This window comes from Sitodiplosis mosellana, unplaced genomic scaffold (genome assembly GCF_009176505.1).
Source record: "Sitodiplosis mosellana isolate CC-2019 unplaced genomic scaffold, AAFC_SMos_1.0 Smas_scaffold_6099, whole genome shotgun sequence".
NCBI lineage: Eukaryota > Metazoa > Arthropoda > Insecta > Diptera > Cecidomyiidae > Sitodiplosis > Sitodiplosis mosellana.
The window spans coordinates 318537-341014 of NW_022601340.1; the positions used below are offsets into that span (position 1 = coordinate 318537).

The 22478-nt window shown below is 35.4% G+C and overlaps 1 protein-coding gene across 1 annotated transcript; it reads right to left on the minus strand.

Moving 5' to 3' along the window:
* Positions 1 to 30: 30 nt before the first annotated feature.
* Positions 31 to 2113, minus strand: LOC129573534 (xaa-Pro aminopeptidase ApepP-like). Its single transcript, XM_055454143.1, has 5 exons — positions 1898 to 2113; positions 1323 to 1741; positions 897 to 1097; positions 261 to 729; positions 31 to 184 (listed from the first exon to the last, which is right to left on the minus strand). Exons 2-5 carry the CDS (start codon positions 1738 to 1740, stop codon positions 31 to 33), a joined length of 1242 nt encoding a protein of 413 aa, XP_055310118.1. The 5' UTR covers position 1741; positions 1898 to 2113.
* Between the last annotated feature and the right edge of the window lie 20365 nt (positions 2114 to 22478).

The window sequence follows — 22478 nt, forward strand, 5'->3', positions numbered from 1 at the left end:
TCGAGTTTAAACCATTAAAAAACGATTGACTTACTGGAACTGCGCGCCCGAATCACATAGGTACATTTCATTCAGTGTAATTGGTCGATTGGTTTCGGGTGTTGGGTGATAATGAATGATTGCACCATTTGGACCGGAGCCGTTGATAGTGGAGAAGCTAAGACCAGCAAATTTCGGCAATTTTCTATAGAAAATAAATGCAACAATTTAAAATTAATTAATTAATTAAGTGAATTTAAATGAATTTCAATCGTTCTTACTCTCGGAATCCTTGCAATTTAGTAGCTCCAGAAATTTCGTCGACCTTCTCTCCTCGGTTGAGAGCATCTTCAAGCCAAGCAAAATACTTGCAAAGTGCAATTCCATCACGAATGTGGCAATCGACTATGCCTTGCGCTTCAACTGCATTCTTAACCGCTTTCATTGCACAAACCGGCGACACTTCGTGCAATAACTTCTTCTCTGGAATCAATGCACTCAAAGCATAGCATGAAGTTGGACTGATCCACACTTTTCCCGTCGATTTTTTGATCAAATCTTTCAGTATTGTCTGCACATTTTCGTATTCATCCACAATGACCGTGACGTTATTCTTCCTGAAATGCTCCTCATATCCGACGGGCAGTTGATTCTTTTCAACAAACAAATATAGTTCGTCTTGTGTTAGTACAACATAACTATAAAACACGGGATTGTAATCGATGTCCGATCCACGCAAATTCATTAACCCTATTTCAAATGGATTCAATTAATAAAAAATGATTATTGCTTTGATTAAGGTAAAAAATGATCAAAGTTGGGGATGATAACAGCGCGAGTGACGAAAGCCAAAAATGGGCTGAAAGTCAAATTCACCAATACACGCAATTTTGAACTGTTCATCAATAAATACTCACAAGCGATTTCATCCAAAGCGGTCACAACCAATACATTCGCATGTTTATCTCGCATTTCTTTTCGAATCAACTGCACGGCATCGCCAATTTTCTTCCCGGTGATGCTCAAATCCAAACTAATAATGGATTTAAATTGTCTGGGCGGATGTCCTTCCCAAATGAGATCGACGAGATTTTGTTCGATTGAAGTCAGTTGAATATCTATAGTCACATGATGTTTCGTTTTTAAATGGAACAAAGAAGAAGAAGAATGGAAAAATCATGTAAAAATTATCGATTGCGAAAAGAGCAGCAAATTTTTTTAAGTAAATAAAATTGAAAACAATACTCTTTTACGAAAGTTTATCGCAATCAAAATCAGAGTCATAATTGTCTCAATCAATTTTAAGATAAGAATTCCATTTGTGCTGCTCAACAAAACCATACCATTTGCACTAAGTGCAGTGTAAAGTGGGTTCCATTCGCGAAACGATAATAAATTTCCGTCGACGCCAACTTGATCGCCAGCTGATAGGTTATTTGATAGCCAGCTGCTCATGGTGGGTGTTGTGGTGAGGCCATCTTTCATCAGCGTCCAATTTTCATCGAGCTGTTGTTCAGCCTGTTGATGATACCGTCCATCCGTCCACAGCAGCGCCTGTTTTTGCGTCACAATTGCCGTTCCAGCCGATCCATCGAATCCACTAATGAACGATCGTCGCTCATCGGTTTCACTGATATACTCACTTTGATGTGGATCATCCGTTGGAATAATATACGCACTCACTGCCCCTCCATTATTGGGCAATTGACGCATCAACGCCCGCAAATCGGTTAACAATTTTGTCGTATTTTTCCGCATCATTCTGAAAATTGAAAGCACAAGTGTTTATAATTCACCTTTTATATTCCCATAACACACGATTACACGGGCTACATTTTGGTTTTTTTTCTTCACTTTTTATCAGAAATTGTTCATAACCACAGTAAATCAACTCATTGATTTACTGATAACCATTTACCATTCAATACTTTCTCGTGTGTCCCCAAAATAAAAATCGCCAGAAAGATACGATTTTGCGATAAAAAAATCTTTTGACGATTAAAACTGTGAATAAATCCTCATACAATGTTGAATACGGCTAAATGACTTTTGTTTTTGAAATCACTTGCCACAATGTCAGATTTGGTTGACAGTTGTTTACTAATTTAAAATACATGCGAGGCTGTTTACGAACAGCACTACGGTGTGATTACGAACAAATGTTAGTGACGCCATCTTGACAGTTCAAACGCATACTACGGCTGAAGCAACAGCTTTGATTGATACATTTGAACGACAGAGTGAGCACCATTGAAACGTTTTAGAAAATCAAATAAGTTGAATCGTTTGAGAAAATGAGAGAAATCAAAAAAACAATAGAGCTAAATTTGAAACTCTTTTATGATCTACTGAATCATTATGATATCGAAACGATTCATATTCGAAATCATATTTATGGTTGAATTTTCAAATTGTAAGTTTTACCTAATTGGTTCTTTATGAAGATCCTTTGCAAAGAGTTTTGAGTCAATTCCGAACGCATTTATCTCGTCAACTTGCCGTTTTATCGTTCTTGAATGATGGAGAATAATATTTTGAATGCATTTTTATTAATTCAACGAAATATTTAATGAAACATTGACAAATTAAATGAATTTGGCTGATTTTTTTTTTCAATGAAATTCGAAAAATTTGTTTTTGGCCAAAATCCTATGAATATTTAAATTATGCGCAAATTCATGCTGATGATAAAAACGATAGGTATATGTTGAAATTAAAAATTTAAATCAATTCGAATAAAGAGATTCTTAGACTCAATTGACGATTTTTCATCAAATTCGATTTTTTTTTTTAGCGAAAAGACTGAAAGCAAAATTTAAATGTTGATGTGAGTTGTGAATGTTCACAACTGAGTCTCTTAAATTGTCAGCACAAAATGGAATAAAATTTTAAAGCCGTTGTTACTAGCAGAAGAATAAAATGGAAGAAAATTTTTGAGGAAAAAATCGAATTTTCCTTCAATTCAGTTGTATTTGAATTTTTTTTAGAATTTATCTTTCCCGAATCGGTCCGTTCGTTTTTCGCCTTTTGAAATGATATTTTGCGACGCAATCGATACGGAAAACAACGGTTATAGACTGATAAATGTGTACAATAGTTGTTTTATTTCGTTCTGGTTAAATGTCACTCCTAAAAATACGTTCAAAAAATTCTGTTTGAATCGCTCGGAACGAAAATTGCTGTTGTTATTTTTTTTTTTTCATTTCAAGTTAAAGTATATATGTTTATCTTTGAGCTGATGGCCATTTTGATATGCGTGTATAGAACACGCACACGCTTATCAATACGCAAAATGATTGCATGAGAAATTGGTCATACCTAGTTATGAATTATTAAGCAATGCTCAAAAAGCAAGAGATAGACACGATGTGCCACCGAAAAATCCGAGCGCCGAGTCATGAGCTCATAACTGGATATAACATTTTTAGTTTGACCAAGTTTTCTTCTCTTGTTTTTCTCGGACAAATCGAATTTCGATTGTATTATAATGGACAATGTGTTTTATTGCTTCATGTATTCATTTTCTCTCACTCTCTCTCTCTCTCTCTTCCTCTTTGTTCCGATTCTGTCCAAATGTTTTCCATTTGAATCGCTAATGACTATCGACAAAAACATTCTTTTCAGAATGGACGCATGAATTTCGGTTTGGTTTTTATTTGTCATTTAATTGGCAATCGACATATCTAATATGAATATGTGAAAAACAATATAAAATCCTCTATATTTAGGATGGATGGTGAACATGCGTAGTGCTCCGTATGTGTGTGTGTGTGTGTGTTTGGTTTCTGTGCCTTTTATGGATCGTGCGATTGATTTGATACTGACAATAAATTGGAAACAAGACAGCGAATAAATTTGCTTCATGATTGGCTTGGCCGATTCACTCCATTTGGACAGAACACACACATGTACAGTGTACACACGCATGTGTATCACTCGAAAGATCACCAGCAATCGTACGCACATATCGAACACTATCCACATATGCGAACAGAAATTTTGAAAATAGTAATTGATTCTTACCCCTTCTCCATCCACATTCCGTGGACATTGTCCCTGTTTCAATTGGAAGCGAAACACCAAGCTTAACGTCTGGCAAACAAAGACAAAATCAAAGGTCAACATCGACGAATACTATCATTTTCCGATTGAATTTTTCATTTTCGAACAAAAGTCGATATTGTATAATTAAATCGGTTGAAATTCGAACGCATAATGCCTAATGTGCGTATGCGACAAATGACAATCGAAATAGATCATTAACATGGATAACTAATGAGAACAATAGGGAAACAACGATGACAAACACAAAAATAAGTAGTTTCATGAAAGGATATTTAATGAAAAATTCGAACAATCCCATAGATTATCCATAGCCAACGTATTGAAGGGGATTAGTCTCTCCCTCTCTCTCTCTCTCTGCCGAGAAAATGAAAGGAAAAGCACCGAAAATGTTTGTCAATTGTAAATAGCACATGCGAACGCCTCCATCCGAATGGTCCGTGTTTTTTTTTCTCTTCTGAAAATGTAATACACCTGAAAGTGAAATGAAAAACTCCACTTCTCCAAAGTGAATTAATGAATTCCTGAATTTCTTTTGAGCACCGAACATAACGTTCCCTCTCTCGAAACAACAACAACAACAAATTGACTTACTAAAAAATTTAACAATCACCGCATTAAGTATTCCGCGGTATTTTGATTGATCTGAAAACCATGCGTTCCAATAGAATATATCGAACGGATGGTTGGCTTGGATTTCCGGCCAACCACTTTCCCTTTGCATGCGTGAGCAATTCGCTACACACTCATTAATTATTCACAGATTTTATTCGGTCACCCAGAATAGTTTCTCGATATTTCTATTTTTTTTTTTCTCCTTGGCTCAATTCGATCACATTCAAAATCGACGCAATTCAACGGTGTTTTACAACAAAATTTACCTCACATTTTTGAAATCATACTCATCCAGATTTTTGGACGGCGTCATGCCTCCATGTCCCTCTCCTCCTTCGAGAAAAATAACTAGGCAATATTTTTTTTTCTCCTTGCGATCTTAATTGACGACACAAACCTATCATTTCACATTCGATTGAACTAATTTCTTTGCCAAACAAATTTTCATTCGAATTACACGCCTGATATTTATAATTAAAATTTTACTCTATAATTCTCTTTGCCAGTTCTCAATGTTCGGAAAACTGTTTTTATACAGATAATAATTTACTTTATTTACCAACTATTACTTAGATATGTTTGTTAATACCATGATTACTCTTACTTTGATCCAACTTTTTTTTTCATTATGTGCTCCTGTTTGACTCTTGAGAACATTATGGTATCGTTTTGATTGAAATTAAAGAAAATATCAATTTTTGTAAATGAATTGACATGCTGCGGATGAAAGAGCGATATTGGAAAACAAAAACATGATCATCTCTGTTGAATGTGTGGTAACGCGGAGATGTAATAAGAGAAAGCAGGTTGATTTAAATTATATTATTATTATTATTATCCTTTGCTTATTAAATAATGAATACGCAGGTTGATGCGTAAAATACGGTAAATTTATTGATAATTGCTAATGTCGGTGTAGAAATGCGATTTTTAGGTGAAATTCTTCGGAAGCAGCAGCCCTAAAAACAATATTGTCTTTGAAAAAGTACTCTGTTCGAATGAAATCTTTAAATTTTTCAAGCATTGCATTATCTCTCCATTACTGCGGAATATTGTTACACTTCTTTTCAATGAAAAATTGTCTTGAATAAAATTGAAATTGAAGTCACCATGAAAATAATTCAAACCGTTCATAGAGCGATATAATCAAAGCTAAAAAAAAAAATTTGTTTGAAAGGCCATTGCAAACTTTATCATAAAAATTAAAGGGCTAGCATATCCGCTAGGTATCGTTTTAGTCGATTGATATTGAACCAAAAAAAAAAGTTCTCAGTGCTTTCAGCGCTTCAAACAAAACCGTTATGAATCTGACTTTTTTCAAAACAAAATAATTCAAAAATATTTTATAATAAAAAAAATGTAGAAAAATGTTGTAAATTCATTTTCTCAACACACAGTTTATAAAAAAATATTTTATTTGCATCAATAAAACTTAGGAAAACTACAATTATTTCACTGCAAACGATTCCCACTTGAAATTTGAAACAACAACACACTTGTCACTTGTCAATATGGCGAATGTTGTAACGGATTTTCGTTAGATGTCGCTTTTAGTTTCGAAGTTTCAAACTTCAAATGGGAATCGTTTGCAGTAGAATAATTTTTGTTCTTCTAAGTTTTATTGATGCAAATAATTTTTTTTTATAAACTGTGTGTTGAGAAATTAAATTTACAATTATTTTTGTTCGATCTTGCATTCTCACTCTACCAATAGGTGGATTTTTTTTTCTTGGAATTGACTCGCAGATGGAATGAGCAATCTGTCCTTAAAGTGTCCTTTACAATGGTATGACTTTACTAACCTACAACCATACGTAGCACTATTTATTATCATTATCAAAATTTTACCTTTTTATGTCAACTCTAAACTTTTAAGAATTGCTTTTTACTGAATTCCTGTCAAGATTTTTTAAGTCTGAAAGTGTTTTTCTCAAAGTAAACTTCAGGGTGATAAAGCATGTTCAGTTATGATAAAGCATGAAAAGTCCAACAGAATCAATGGTTGTCCTTTTATTTCATATGTGCGGTAAATTGAAATGGCTCAAAAATTGAACCTCAAATTATGAGAAAACCGACCTGGTACAGTTTGTATTCAACTTTGGGACACTGAAGGACACCCAAATTACAATTGATATGAACATATCTCAACCCTGGAATCTGACATAGCCGGCAAATTGAATATACATACATTTTATTTTACCTTTTTTTTATTCGAAAATGTTTTTTATTAAAAAAAAAAGTCAGATTCATAACGGATTTGTTTGCGGCGATGGTAGCGATTCAAGCGGCATATGAACGCTACTAAAGCGGCTATTTAAATTTTATGACAAATTTCATAGTTCATATTGCGAACGTATTTGAATTCATATCACAAAGTTTTGGCAAATGATTGACTAGTACTAATGCACGTAATAATATGTGTGCTAATGTGTATTGAAAAACTAGAAGAAAAAAATATCAAAATTAGCTATGATGAAAAGTTTTCACATGCTAATGTGAAATAATATGTGTGAAAACAAACTAAAAAATGACGTCTTTAGTTTCCTATTTTTTTTCTATTTTTTTTTCTAATTTTTTCTATTTTTCGTACATTAGCAAATAGTGTCATTCGCCGTGCTTTTCTTCGCAGAAACTATTTATGCGTCTCTAAATTTTGGCATTTTAAATGGCACGTTGAAATCAGCTAGTTTCATTGAATCTCAAAAGCATAGTTCGAACTGAAAAATCCAAAAATCATTTGCAACATCACTTCACGTCGTACGTTTCAATCATTTGTGATAAGCCGGTCGCATTTGAATGCACATAAAGCCCGTGAAAAAACTCTTCGAATAACATTTAATATGATTAAATAATATATACGCTTGATTTTCGGGTATAATTTTATGTGCATTCAATATCCATGATATAAATAGCTAATAAAAAAGCAACGAAATATGTTCCGAATTTCCTCAATAAAATGGAAAACTGGTTCATGGCAAAACTTTATCTCTGTGGCTCTTTCTGTCTGCCTCTCCAAATGATCAACCAATTATCGAACGCAAAGCTCGCGGGTTACAATCAAAAAAGGTGTAATAAAGGGAAAAATTTGGTCAAATCAATTATTGATGGCATTTTCCATAGAATCATAATTCTGCTGCTCGGTTGAAGCCGCACGTGCAATAACCGAAAAAAATGCGTCACATTTGCTTGAATGTGGACCACATCGGTTTTTCTTTCCAACCGGTTTTACAATGTGTGGCACTGACAAATTGAGAGAAACGATGTACCAAAGCAGAAAGACCGAAACCGAAATGAATCCCACAAACACATCGTGTCTATCTAAGCAAATTATTTAGTTTGTTTGGATGCACGCGGTGTGTTGTGAAAGTGCATGAATACCGTTAGAATTCGACAAATCCATTGTCGTTTCTGTTGAATGCATGCATATTAAAGCACACTCAAATGGTATGAATAAATAACGAATGTGACCAAAACTGGCAAACGACGACGACGACGACAAAAACAAAATAAATGAAGAAGAAAAGATGAAACTCAAGATAGAAATAGGTCATTCGGAAATCTTTCGAGCCAAATCAGTTCGCTACGTCCAATTCAATGGTAATTTGTTTTTCTCTCTTTCTCTCTCTCTCTGTCTCTCTCTCTAGTATTTTTTTCATATTGTGAATCTGATGCCGAAGGTAAATAGAAATGATGGAGGTCTCAAAAAAATGTTGAAGCGCTCAAGTTGCCGATATTCCTAGATTCACACTAACAAAACAAACATCTATTAATTTGAAATATTTACACACGTATTTCTAGCCTTTTCTCACTTTATCGTCAACGGTCGTCGACCCATTCACCGCTTTGGCTGATGCATTTTTCTTCGGCATGTTTTGTCTTCATTTTCTAGTTCTTCTTTTGGTTTAAGCGTCAAATTTGCTTCAGCAGAAGCATTCCACGTAGATGCGTTTCGCTTTGTTTGCTTTATTTGCCGATAAATGTGTTGAAGTCGCTTGGACGAATGTCAGTGGAATGCGATCGCAGTTCTTAACACATTCTCAGGAGGTCGTGGTACTTGTGTAAGTTCAACGTCTTTATACAATGAATTGCTAATTAATTTGCTGATGTTTTGTTCATTTTTCTTCCTTTAAAAAATTATAATTTTTCAAAACGACTTAAAAATTCGACATAATTTAAAGAAGATTAACCAAGAATATTTGAAACAAACTAAATTTAGCCAGAAACGTTGAAAAATTTAAATTAATTTGCATTCAATTAATTTAAAATTTGATCATCAATTATTATTGATGTAACTTCAAACTCGATTGTTGGCACTGTCAAACTTCGTCTTCTCTCTCTTTCACACTGACTGCCATATGGACTCGTTTGTATCAGTTCTGCCATTAGAGTGAACGAAAAAGGGTTTCATATGATTTTATTATATTTTTCAATGAAACTTTCATTATTTTTTTGTTCAAATTGGCAAGAACTGGCGAAAAATGGCAAGAAATGGCAAAGAATTTGAAAGTTCAACGGGAAAGAGTGGTGAGTGAGGAAAGAATAGTGGAGTATTGTTTCGAATTTTTTCACTGCACGCAAAAAAAAGAGAAACGATTAAAAAACCATCATAAAAATACTTTAAAAGACCCGTTTTAATATTAAAACCCATGATTTTGCTATCATGTTTTTTCCTTAAAATTGAGAACAGTATTTTCATATTGTTTCTGAAAGTGTCCCCAAAATCTGAACCCATGCTTCAAGTTGAGACTCTCAACCTTTAATAAGATTAATGATCAGTTCTCAACGCTAAAAATACATAAAGTCTCATATACTCAACTAATCTTTTACAATTCCCGACGACTTTTCGATGCCATTCCATTAGATAGAAGATGCATCCACTTGCCATAAACATGCGTAATGTAATTTGAGTTCAAAACAAGCGCGCATTTATTTAATGTGCAGGTCAATGTCTGTGTGTGTACCATTGTGATCGTTGCCGAAGTGCATAACAAAGGGTTGTGCGTTGTACGAGGCTCAGGTTGAATTTTCCACACACACATACACACCCGACGAAAGCGAACAATGCAACGAAACGAAAGATCTAAATGCGGATGAACAAAGAATGGTTTATGTTTATATCTGTCTGCGATCGGGAATGAAAAAAAAAAACAAAAACAACACATAAAAATGCGATAAAAAAGGAATCTTGTAAACAGAGATGGAGAGCGAGAGGAAAAAGCAAAATTGGTGTGTGGATGCAATTACATAAAAGAAACTATGCACCAACACACACGCGCTTATTTGAATATGAAAATATGATCGTAAAGAGTATCGCGTGAATGTGAAAATAGGCACAAAAAAAGGGGGAATAAGAAATGACTGACCGTCTTGATGCGCGTGTTTCTTGTCTATTGTTGCATCTTTCGTCCAATCCACTCCTTTCTCATCTCTTGCTTCGTTAATGATGCTGCAGCGGCTGCGAAGGATGTGTACGCGTCTCATACGGTCAAATGACGTTTGAAAATGTGTAACTAATGCCATATATAATGCATTTAATGATGATAATATTCATCGAGAGATGGAAACAACGATCGATCTCACATTTGGGAAGAAAATTCTGTCTCTCTCTTACGCGCGCAGAGGAACCTGTCTGCATCTAATCACCGTGCAAATGGGAGAGTTGAACCAAGAAACAACCCGTTTTTTTATCGCTTTTTTTTCTTCTTCTTCTTCTTCATCATTGAAACGAACGAAGATGCGTTGAAACATTTTCCTCATTTTACCAAATCGAGATTTTTGTTTGATGCATATTTAGAGTCAGGGAAAAAAATGCGCTTTTTAAACGACATATGTCGGCAGGTCTCATTTGAAGATGCACGTTCGCCATTACGTTTTTGTGTTCTGGTTCGGGTTGGCATGACTGACTTGAAATACGCGATGTTGTTGTACGCATAAGCAACCATTTACGCGTATGTTTCACATAATCATGCGGCGGATGCATAAATAAAATTATGCGTTTGCATTAGCGCGGCTTGAACATACGCACACACTCACACAGTCAAAGGCACGTACAATGCACAGAAAATTGGACTTGGGACCCATTAGAAGTTCCATACTACGGAATATGTAGCGAACGAATACACGGACGGAGAGTGCGAGAGACGAAATAAAATGAATAAGAATTTTATGCATAGACCAAAAATAGAAGAAACTCGAAAAAAATTCAAGGCCAACATAATGATGAGACAACGCCCTGCGACGCACTGTACAAATAACAAATGCATTCGAACATTAGAGGCACAGCGCGAGCAAGAAAGCAAAAGAAGACTTAGAACATACATAGAGAAAGATAGAGAGCATTTCAATGCAGCAGTCACGCAAACCCACACAATCGAAACCGGCATAAGTGCAACAAGAACGATCTCTCGCTCGCTCGCTCTCACGCTCAATGCAATCGCACAGTACATTGCCCAATTTTCAAATGCCTTTTTAGCATTCATATCGTCGATTTTGTCTATTCCACGATTATTTCGGTACAAATTAATATCATTTTGAATGCTCTCTCGGCTTGAACATTTTTGGTTGTTTTTTTTTTCACTTCTCTCACTGTGTGTTTTTGTTTTTCAAGCGATTCTCCGAATTCGTTGCGATACGATTTCGTTCGCATTGAGGAAAAAACACACACACCATGAATTATTATAATAAATCGGATTCAAAAACATTCTAAATTAAAACCTTTCTCTATGCATTGTTTATCTTGTTTGCTTTTTGTGGTTTCTTTTGCATTGCAAGACGCACACACACACACACACACACAAACACATGCGTTGTGACATCTTAAGTGCCACATCGAGATAAGCATGTTTTTTTCGGGTGTTGTTTTCGCGTTCACGATGCATTGTCATGAAATGCGTCGAATTTGTTTTTATCACGTTTGTTATGAGACGATTCAAAGAATTGAATTTAAGCAATGGAAAAAATCATTTCTTTGTTTGAATTGCGGTTTCTTGATGGACTTGAATAGAGTATAAATGATGCATCGTCATAGAATTCACTGACCATTTGATAGAACATGTTTCTGTTTGGGCATTTCTGACCAATGCAATGATTATTTTGATCGGTTTGTTTTTTTCTCTTTTGTAACTATATCGAATTCAGCAGTAATTTTAGTATTTGAAGGTAGTTTTCACGTCAAAGGGATGGGATGCAATTATCGTGGATGAAAGAAATTAAGCCCTTGATTTGTCAAAAGAATTGAACCAGATTCATGTTGTAATTATTTATTCATATATTTTGAATGAAGTTATTCTAATTACACATTCGATCACCAAACAATACGCATTTTTAGTACTATTGGGTGTAGAAATAAGTTTTGAGGGATTTTTTTATGAAAAGATACATTTATTTCAAAATAAAATGAATGAGTACATTAACCAATGTATTGGCCATCGTTAGCTATGACCTCTAGCCATCTACCGGGCAACTTGTGGATTCCTCGTTTGAAGAAGTCCTCGTCTTGTGAGGTTATGTAGTCATCAACCCATTTTTGCACTTCTTCAACATTTCGAAAGCGTACTTCGGACAGGGCCATTTGCATCGAACGGAAAAGGTAGTAGTCAGAAGGAGCAAGGTCTGGAGAGTTCGCGGGCTGACCAAGCCGGTCCCGTCCGAAGCCGTCCTTAGAAATATTTGATTTGTTCTATGAAATGTCACTGAACCATTTTTCGCGAAAAAACGATGTGTCATGGGTCAAATTTTTGTGGTTCTGCTGTCAATAATTGATATATGCCGATTGATTATTATTAGGAACGAGTAATTCTATTATTTTGATAAATTTACGCCACCCCTTCCCCCCCTCCAGCCCCCAAAAATGGAAAAAATGCATTTTTTAGTGATGAACTTACAGCGCCCTCTATAGTGACAAGGAGCAGCGATCTAAGAATGGTTTTTTCTGCTTGACTCTATCGAGAATGGTTCAATCTTCATTATTAGTGCACACTTGATGCAAGGATATCCGCTTTTTCTTCGAATTATAGAGGAAAAGTAAAACTTCCCGCAAATGCTGTTTTTTTGGCACGTATGTTGACATGATTGAAGGCGAAAAAAATTATGTTGTTTACACTTTGGCAATTTGACACATACTGAAAACTAGTGTCACTTGACGTGGCTTCGACGTGAATATAGTTACAGTATGGCCAGATGCGATATAATACAAGTTCCGCCATCTGGCAAAAATCCCTCAAAACTTATTTCTACACCCAATAGATAAAGCGTGTTTTGTTATGGATTGTTCTTCAAAGACAACCATTCTTTTGACAAAAATTTCTTTTGAAGACAATCATTGTTGAACTTTTTTTTGAAGACAAGCGCAGATTATCGCTGGTCAATGCACACCTGTCACACCGAGGACATGCTGAAATGTTGATTATCTGAATTAATTATCATGTGCAGCTCTAACTAATATACTTCTTCTTTGCTACTTCGGGTTTATCATAATAATCTGATTGACTGCGTTAGGAAACAGCACAATTCATATTGTAGCTAGTTAGACACGTTCCATTATGCATGGCTTTCAATTACATAAATGTAGTAATTACAGAAGACGGGAATATAATTAAAATTAGAAATGCACCAATTTAAAATTCGCCAATTTAGAATGAACTTGATTCCAGAAAAAAAACCTATGGAAATTCTACAAGCAATTCGAAATTCTAGCATTGATTTGTTCCACTAATTTTGGCACATTGAATTGTCGCATAGTGTAAAACACCAAGCATCGGTCACAACAACAAACAGAGCTGGTCTCTAAAGGCTTCGAAGAAAACCAATTCATTTTCGAATAGATGCGGTTTGATTAAGAAAATGAATTCCAAAGTATTTACTTTGTATGCCGTGGTGGTATTGGCATTGTTTTCATTTGGAAGCTCATCACCTCAGACGGAAAGTAAGTTAACAAGGAAAATGTTTCAAATTCTTATTTAAAAATATTTTTACGTTTTTTTTTCAATTTTACAGCCGAATTATGCATGAATGCTGTTTGTAATATAGGATGCATGATTGCAGGATGCAAGGGAGGCGTATGTATTAACGGGAAATGTGTGTGCCAAAGACCTGCGAACGGGAGCGGAAAATTGGAATGCGATCAACATCCGTGAGCACCACGCACGCCTTCGAACCCAAACGAATAAAGCAATTTTTATGATATTTAAACGGTCAATTCTGTGGGCATTTCAACAACAAAGGATCAATTATCAGATATAAATTTTTCATTAAAAGGGATAGACGATGCACAAGTGTATAACAAGATATTTTGCCATGCATTTTTTTCGTTTTTATTCTATTCATCGATTTTTTTTTTAATGCAATTCAAAAAGCGAACTTCTGAACAAACTATCAATTTCATCTTGCGCGATTTCAACATTTTGATGACAAGAAGTTCTTGCCAAGAGCCAGAAGAAGAAAAATGAATAAAAACAAATTTCAATGAGTAAAAAACACATATCTTTGCATATTTTAGCCATTTTGGGTTCATTATAATCCGAGCAACTGTGATAAGAAACAGGAGAATTCATATTGTAGCTAGTTAGATACGTTCCATTATGCATGGTTGAGTTTTTAACTATATGAATGTAGTAATTAAGGAAGACGGGAATTTAATTAAAATTAGAAATGCACCAATTTAGAATTCACCAATTTGATTTGTTCCACTCATTAGCACACTTAATTCTTTTGATTGTCGCATATTATGGGTATAAAAGACCAAGTATCGTTCACAACAAACGAACAGAGCTTGTCTCAAAAGGTTTAGAAGAAAAGCAATTCATTTTCGATTAGATTCGGTTCGATTAACAAAATGAATTTCAAAGTATTTAGTTCGTTTGCCGTGATGGTATTGACATTATTTTCATTTGGAAGCTCATCACCTATGCCAGACCATAACTTAGCAAATTCTCAGGCCGCGCTAGCGTCCTATCTAAATACATTATAATGAATAAGTACAAACTAATATATATGCATTTCTACTATGAATACGTTTCATGCTATGTGTTTTAATTTCATTTAATTTTGGAAATTGAAAAAAAAAACTTCTCGACAAAATATATTTTAAAACATCATTGCAATAAAAAAAAACTTCCAAGTAAGAATGAATATATTGATATTGAGTAAGAAAATTCGGTGAAATCGGTGAAATACTTGAATCAAACATAAACGTTTGAAAAACGTACGACGCGCGCCAAAGCATAAGTGATGTCAAAGTGTGTACAAAGAGTGAAGCAATAGTGCGTTTAATGCTATGTGCTATAGTGTCTCTGTTGATGTTGATCGCTGACGTTTATAGTGGTAGCAAATTCTTATTTCGAAATTTTACAGCCAAGGTTTCCAATCATGACTCTTGTTCTGCAGAATGCCGAAACAAAGGATTTAAAGGTGGGCGAAGTTAATTACCAGGGGATATGTAATTGCCACAATATAATATATGGCAAGAGCAAAAATGGATTCTAAATCGGTTCGAAAGTTTACGCAGGTTTTCACAAATGATCCATAGTTTTTCTTGATTTCACATTTTTTCAGCCACTATGTAACAAATGTAGCGTTAAATTCAGTACTGTCTCAATTGATCGCAATTGTCTGCAGTTTTTTTTTTGTGACTCTCAATTCATTCACCAAGAGTTCAGGTGCACATGACAAAAATATTTTTGATTTTCATTCGAGCTTTTTTGGCTTTCTATTCAATATTGTTGAAAATTATGGTCCAATAAATTAACTTTGAAAGTCTATATTGCTTGCGTTGATATTTTCAATAGATTCACACATCTATAGACCCTATAGTATAGGGGAAATCAAAGTTAATCCAGCCTCAAGATATCATTGAGTTCAGTGGCTAAAAACACATTCTGAATAAATTTAAAATGTTTCCACGTCATTTTTGTGGCTTTATCAATTATTTATTATTATTCCAGAAGAAAAAGCGAATTTCTGAAGGAATTTCTTCTTGCACGACTTCGTATTTCGATGACATTAACCAGAAAAAACGAGAATCGAAAAAAAAAACAAATTTCAATGACTGACAAACATGTTGCACTCAAGCGGTCAAAAAATGTTGCATTCGAATCCATTTTAGAAACGTGCATAAGATGCATTTATGCCTAAAATAACATATTTGAGTATGATTTTGGCTCTTGAAACTATCACATCACATCGTCAGACGGCATTTTACGTAATTGACGGATGACTCGACGAAAATTTCGGCAAATCGTTTCTTTTCGAATACGGGTGCATTAAAGTGAGAACCAGCAAGAGACGTCCAGCTGGAGTGTACAGGTTGTGTAACGTTTTTTTTTTTGCTTTTTTTTTCCCATCATTGCATTTGGCGCAAATATTTGTTGCATTGCGAGAGAGCGAATTAAGGAAATAAAAAGCGAAACGGAAAAAGAAAGCAGCCGCATTAATGGCGGTGTCGAAAGACGTTTGAAAATGGGCTAGTAAATTTCAATGGCCATATGGTAATGAATGAAAACAAAGAGAAAGCAGATGAACAACAGCGGTCTCGTTGCACTTTCATTGTAGTTGCACATTTTCACAACACCGTGCACCTTCTTTTCACACACACTCACACACAGACACCCCAAAACAGTGAACGCGACAACATGTTCCACTATCGTCGATTGGTTATTCGCTTCTTTTCGCTATTCCAACTTTTTCCCGTTACGAAAATAAGCAACAACACATAAAATGCGCAACAATGAACGAGGCGCAAGCGGCAGTGCGTGATCATCGTTGACCAAAATGTGCATTTTGCACGTAACCAGCATTCCATTCACTTATTTTTATGTCCAATTAAATGTTGATGTGAAAATGCGCGCGCAATTTTTTCCACCAACAAAAAAAACCGATCGGTTAGAAACAAAAAACGACCATCCGTTTCCCCTCGTCGTCGTCGTTTTTTTTCTAATCATCAATTTAAAGGCAAAAATTAGAAATAATTTATCCGGAAAAAATGTGTTTTTTTCGTGTATGTGTGTTCGTGTGCTAAGCCTTGCCAATGTGTCATCTGCTGCATTTTGCTTTTGTTCATTTTTTTCATTCCTCACTGGCTGCGTGTTTCTTTCCGTGTTGCAGATGAGAGAGAGAGAGAGAGAGAGAGAAAACATACTTGCAACCAGCTTCGCAGAGTCAACCCCCATCTCATAATCCAATATGTTCATTATCCACATAATCATCGCAACATCGTCATCAACTCGGCTCTCTCTCTCTCTCTCTGTCTCTCTCTCTCTCTCCCTCTCTCATGTCTTCTGTACTATATGTGTGGCTGTGTGCGGTTATTGTTCACATTCAATATGTGCACAGTGGAAGAGAGCGAGCTGCGGGCTTTTCTTATCTTCATTTATTATTATTTGATAATTTATTGCAGTCCATTGCCATTGAAATGCAGTTTTCATGCCTTATTGCCGAGTCTTCCCTCACTCACGCTCTCACACAAAATAGTCATATTTACCGCGTGCTCTCTCTCTCTCTCTCTCTCTCTCTCTCTCTCTCTCTCTCTCTCTCTGTGTGTGTGTGTGTGTGTGTGCCGACACTTTGCAGGCACCAGAAATAGCATCGCCAATAGAAATTAATGAATATTATTTTATTTCACGTTCAATTTTCGTTAAATTGCATCCAGTGTGTGGTTATAAAGGCGATATATGGCTTTCGATTGAGTGAAATAAAAAACCGAATATGATGGAAATGTTTCGCTAAGCCCGTTCACTCTCTCACGCTCACCCAACACCAATTGACGAACTGAACTTAGCGGCAGTTCAGCGAATGCACACATTTCGTGTGAGATATCAAATGAAAGTGCCTTCATTCTTCCGCTTCGCTCATTAAATGCCACATTGGTTAGTTAGTTTATTTGCGAATTCAATCAATTCACATACGGGATGCACTTTAAGGGCATTACAAGACTACATTGAAACATGACATTTTCGGTTGTTGGACAAATTATGGACAAAAAAACATTCTTTTTTCTTTTGAATTGTGTTGAATGCGAATTCTCATTAAATTAAACTCATCATTTGAAGGCAGCGACCAATTTAAATCGTTTCGATTTTCACCAGAAAATTTTTGTTTATATTTTTCCTCGTAAAATTCTAATTTTCGACTGAATATGGAAATGTTGTTGAATATTCCTTCTTCGAACTATTAGAAGATAATTTTCATTATTTTTGGCTCGAGAATAATTGGCGATCGTTCAATCGACTGGCGTTGAATATTTTCATGATTTTCATGATTTTGAATAATCATTATTTGAGTGTTCTCCAATGAAGAATCTCCATTAGAGTCATTTTGAATTTTTCAAAGCATTCGATTAAAAAAAATTCAAATTTAAATCGACATTATTCTTCCATTGCCCTCTATATGGTCATCAAAACGTTGACATTTTTCCCTTCGGAGGATGTCATTCGATCCGATTCGATTCGATCAAATCGTCAACTCGTGAGTGGCGTAAATGAAAAATGTCTTTTATTTGTATCGACAGTGATGCTCATTATATTGGTCAAAATTTAAATATTAATGGGTATGTCAATATAGCAGATTATTATCGACGAAGTTTGTCGTTGATCGATGGGCCTTTTTTTAAAAAATATTTCAAGAAACAATCGAGAAACGAGCATACTGCAACAACAAGAGGCTAATTTATGAAGCATGGGTCTTGCATTTATTCTAGCATTTATTGCATATGTCGATTTTGATGATCAAAAGATGTGAATATATGGTGAGGCAAAATGGTAAGCGGCTTAATCAGCCTACGATAGTCGATTTTTTTCTCTCTTCGCATTCTCTCTCGCTCTTCCACCAAATTTTCCGACGTTTCATTGCTAGGCGAGCAAAGTCAATTAATAATAATGATGATACTGAAGAGTGGTTCGCATGCATCAGATTTTTTTTTTCTGTCTTCGTTCATCGTCGTTTTTTTTGTCGATTCGTGGTTAGTGCATTTGTGCCTATTTTTCGGGTATTTGTGCGTGTGTGTCTGTGTGTGCATTTCATAAAACGCGTACGAACCGAAAGTGCAATAAGAAAATAATCAAAAATGCATGAAAAAAAACCTACGAATTAGAATAGAGAAGGAAAAGACCCGAAAAAAAAACGAAACAAACGAAACCAGCGCAAGCAAAAAAAAAACACACTAACGAAGAAGAATGCTGCCGACCGATAAAAAGAAAAACATAATAATAAAAAAAAGGTAAGATAATTTTGAAGTTGAGTCTCGCGTTATTTAGTGTGTGGCTTTGATTGTCTGTGTACATTTGCGATGGCTATGGTGTGATGCATTTCTATATATGTTTTTTTTCTTCTTCTCTGCGTCTTCTTTTATCTACGCACATTCTCTTCTATCGCTTCATCGAAATCATTGTTATTCCATTCTTATGTAGCGAATAAATTTTATAGCCAACTTGATATTATTTCTTCTTCTATTTTTCTGGGTTTGTTGTGTTTGATCGACAGAATGAACGAACGAAAGAGAGAAAGAAAGAAAAAAATTGTTTGTATTTTCATTTCTCTTTGTGTGTGTGTGTGTGTTGTCCTTTCGTATTCGATGCCCGCTTTGCCAGTGCAACTATCTATTTTATGTGTCTATTCTCTCCTCTTCTTTCTATGTGATTTCTTGGTGGTGGTGTCACAGCGGTGCGTATGAAATGCTACATTCCGGCTTTCTCCCAATAAATTTTGACTTTTTGTTCAAAATCTTTGTCTCGGTGTCCAAACTTGATTGTGTCGTCCTTTATGTGAACCCCTTTTTTCATAGGTCAGGTTCGTTTACATTGCATTCGAATGGAATGGACATTTTTATTTCGACCAGCAAATATGTTAAATAATTGTTTCTCGACTGAGATTGGTGGACCATTAATTTAAATCAACTTGAAAAACGACGACTTTTATCATTGACCAAAAAAAGAGGAGACAAATCAAGCCACGGAAACGACGAATAAAAATGAAATTAAATCGTTTTTCAATTCGGAATCCTTTTATTTCTCAAATTCCGAACGATGCCATATGTGTGATCGAGGTTTTGAAATAAAATCGCTTCGAAAATCGTGTGTGAAAAGATTTGAAATTTTAAGTCTAGTCAGATGGAATGTCTTTTCATCAAGCTTCGATTGGCTTTGATGCTAAAGTGGATTTTCGAACTGCGCTTGAATGGTTAAAAAAAGCAGATCTCGTTCAATTGTTGTACTAGACATTCTTATGATCAGCAATTTGAAAAATTACAGAATTAAACCGAAATTGAATACCATCGAACTGACTTCATAGCCGTAGACTTGCATTTCCCTCGATTTTATATCGAAATTCAACATGTTGCTCAGCCAAAAAAGATCAACAACTTGACGCAATTCGTTAAATTGAGCTGAAAAATGATGGTGAATAGAGAAGAAAACAAAGCAAAATGGCTGAAGAAGGAAAGACTAACGAAACGGAATAGAAAAAGAAACATCGGCGTAAAGAAACAACATATTTTATTTATTTATTTGTCGATGTGTCGGTGCGTGTGTGTGTGTGTGTGTTTCATGATTCGGCTAGTCTGTTGCATTTTGATTGCTCATATAAAAAAAATTTGCCGCGCGCGCGTTTTAGTTCGGTGCGTGTGTGCGATCACTCACTCGGTGTGTGCGTGATTTTGTTTTTTTCCCTGTTTTTCTACGTTCGACGACTGAATTGTACCTGTGTGTATCAAGAAAATGCGTGGCATGGCAAGCGACATATTCAACATGTGCACAATAATAGTGCAGGTTTACCGAGTCGAAAAGGCAAAATATCGGCACAGACATCAGCCGAGAGTGAGAAAGACCTAGAAGAATCGGCGTAGAGAGACAGAGAGAATCGAAAACGAAAAAAAAATATCCATCGTCATCGTTATGGCATCGAGAATGTGCAAACGAAATGAGTAAACAAAATCGCATGATCAAGCGATCTTTCGATCAAAGTCGTTACATTATTCCTTTTTTTTTTTAAATATTAGATAAACGAAGTAACCGAAAAAAAGGTAGACATTTTCCTTTCCTGTATTTTATGTGTCTTCGATGTGTGTGAGAAAAACACCACCAAGCGCAGATGAGAAGAAAACCAACCGTTCGATTCCTTTTTAAATCTTCCTTCGATACGGTCCGAATGCTAGCAAAATCCAAAACGGCATTGCTATAAAAAAAAAGTGCATTTTTCCTAATTGATTAGATAAATCCCATCCGTACAGCGGAGAGCGAGGGAGAGAGAAAAGGAAAACTGGGCGAAGAATAATATTTTCTTTGGATCGAATCGACAAAAGGCAACGGATAGGTACTTTAGTTGTAAACTTTATTACGACGAATAAAATATAGACGAAGAAAAAAATACGCAAAATCGATCCGATCACATCACATGTGGCCATGCGAAATTCCGTTTACAGGTAGTTTTTTCGTTTCTATCAAGAGGGTGAGACTCCCTCATCGGAGTTTGAGATATATGAAATGCCACACTCATACCATGCGTACGCTATTCACAATGCCACGTTAGCCATTTACTGTTGCATCCTTCGTCGTTGCTTTTTTTTGTTATCTCAAATCGGACTGCCAACTTTTAAGTGGGCATTCAATGCAATCAAAAAAAAGGTAGAACAAATCTCAGCTCACGATCATTGCATTGCCCATTGAATAACAATTCAAATTGTACCGTTAGGTGCTCGTTTTGTTGTTGAAAACATACAGAAAAATCATTAATTTCTTCGAAAATTTAAACTCAATTGGGTGAAACAGAATGACGAACACTCAAAGCAAATACATGAAGTGACGCACACTGAAAGCAACGGTTAAACGTTGAGCATGCAGATTACACTTTGGAATATTCATTGAAAATGTGAAAAAATGCTATCTTGTCCGAAAGTTTGATATTATGACATGCAAATTATTCAAATTTTGAAAACAAAATTGATTAAATTTAAATTCAAACATCATGCTGAATGATTTTTGCAAAAATGCTGATTTCGACAGGAAACAATTGATTTGGAATTGCCAGTGATTGGGCAGAGAAAGCATTTTTGGAACCAAAATAGAAATTTAGTCGAATAAAACACGATTGCCGATGCAAAGGACGAGAAGAAATTTGACGAACTTTGGGACGAATTTTTAGACGAGCCTCGAGAGGTTCCCTTTTTTCCATTTCTTGTACGTAAAAACTGCAGCGTTCCTGTACCAAAATAATGAAAGTGAATAAAATCTACCAATAAATAAATCAAGAATGTGCAAAATTCAATGAATCGTTTATAAATCAATGCGTCGTTTATCATCAACTGACTCAAAATCGCACATTGCTTGAATATCGTTCGTTAAAAATAAGTCTCGAGTTACATGTTTGATGATTCAATCAATTGGGCATTTTTTCGGCTTTTCCTGCAAAATCGTTTAAAAAGAATGCAATTTGCGATGCAATGAAAAGTGGAACAATTCTCGGGCCTAACTGTGGAGAGTGAGCATAAGTGCGTTGTTACAGCAAATGAACCTGAGCACACATCTCGAATGTATCAATTTCTTTTGTGTGTGCACAGTGCAGGTAGACATACTAAAAGAGAGAGAGAGAGAGAGAGAGAGAGAGAGAGAGAGAGGGAGAGAGAGAGAGAGAGAGAGAGAGGGAGAGAGAGAGAGAGACCCGAACAAAAAAAGCACTACTAATCACAATGCAAAGGACGAACAATAGTGTCGACGTATTGTAATGAATACACCTGTGCCAGACTGTAGAAGTGCCTTTTCTCTTTCTTTCAATAGAGAAACGTGCACAGACCAATTCCACAATTTCGTATCACGATCTCTCTAACATTCCATACCTGC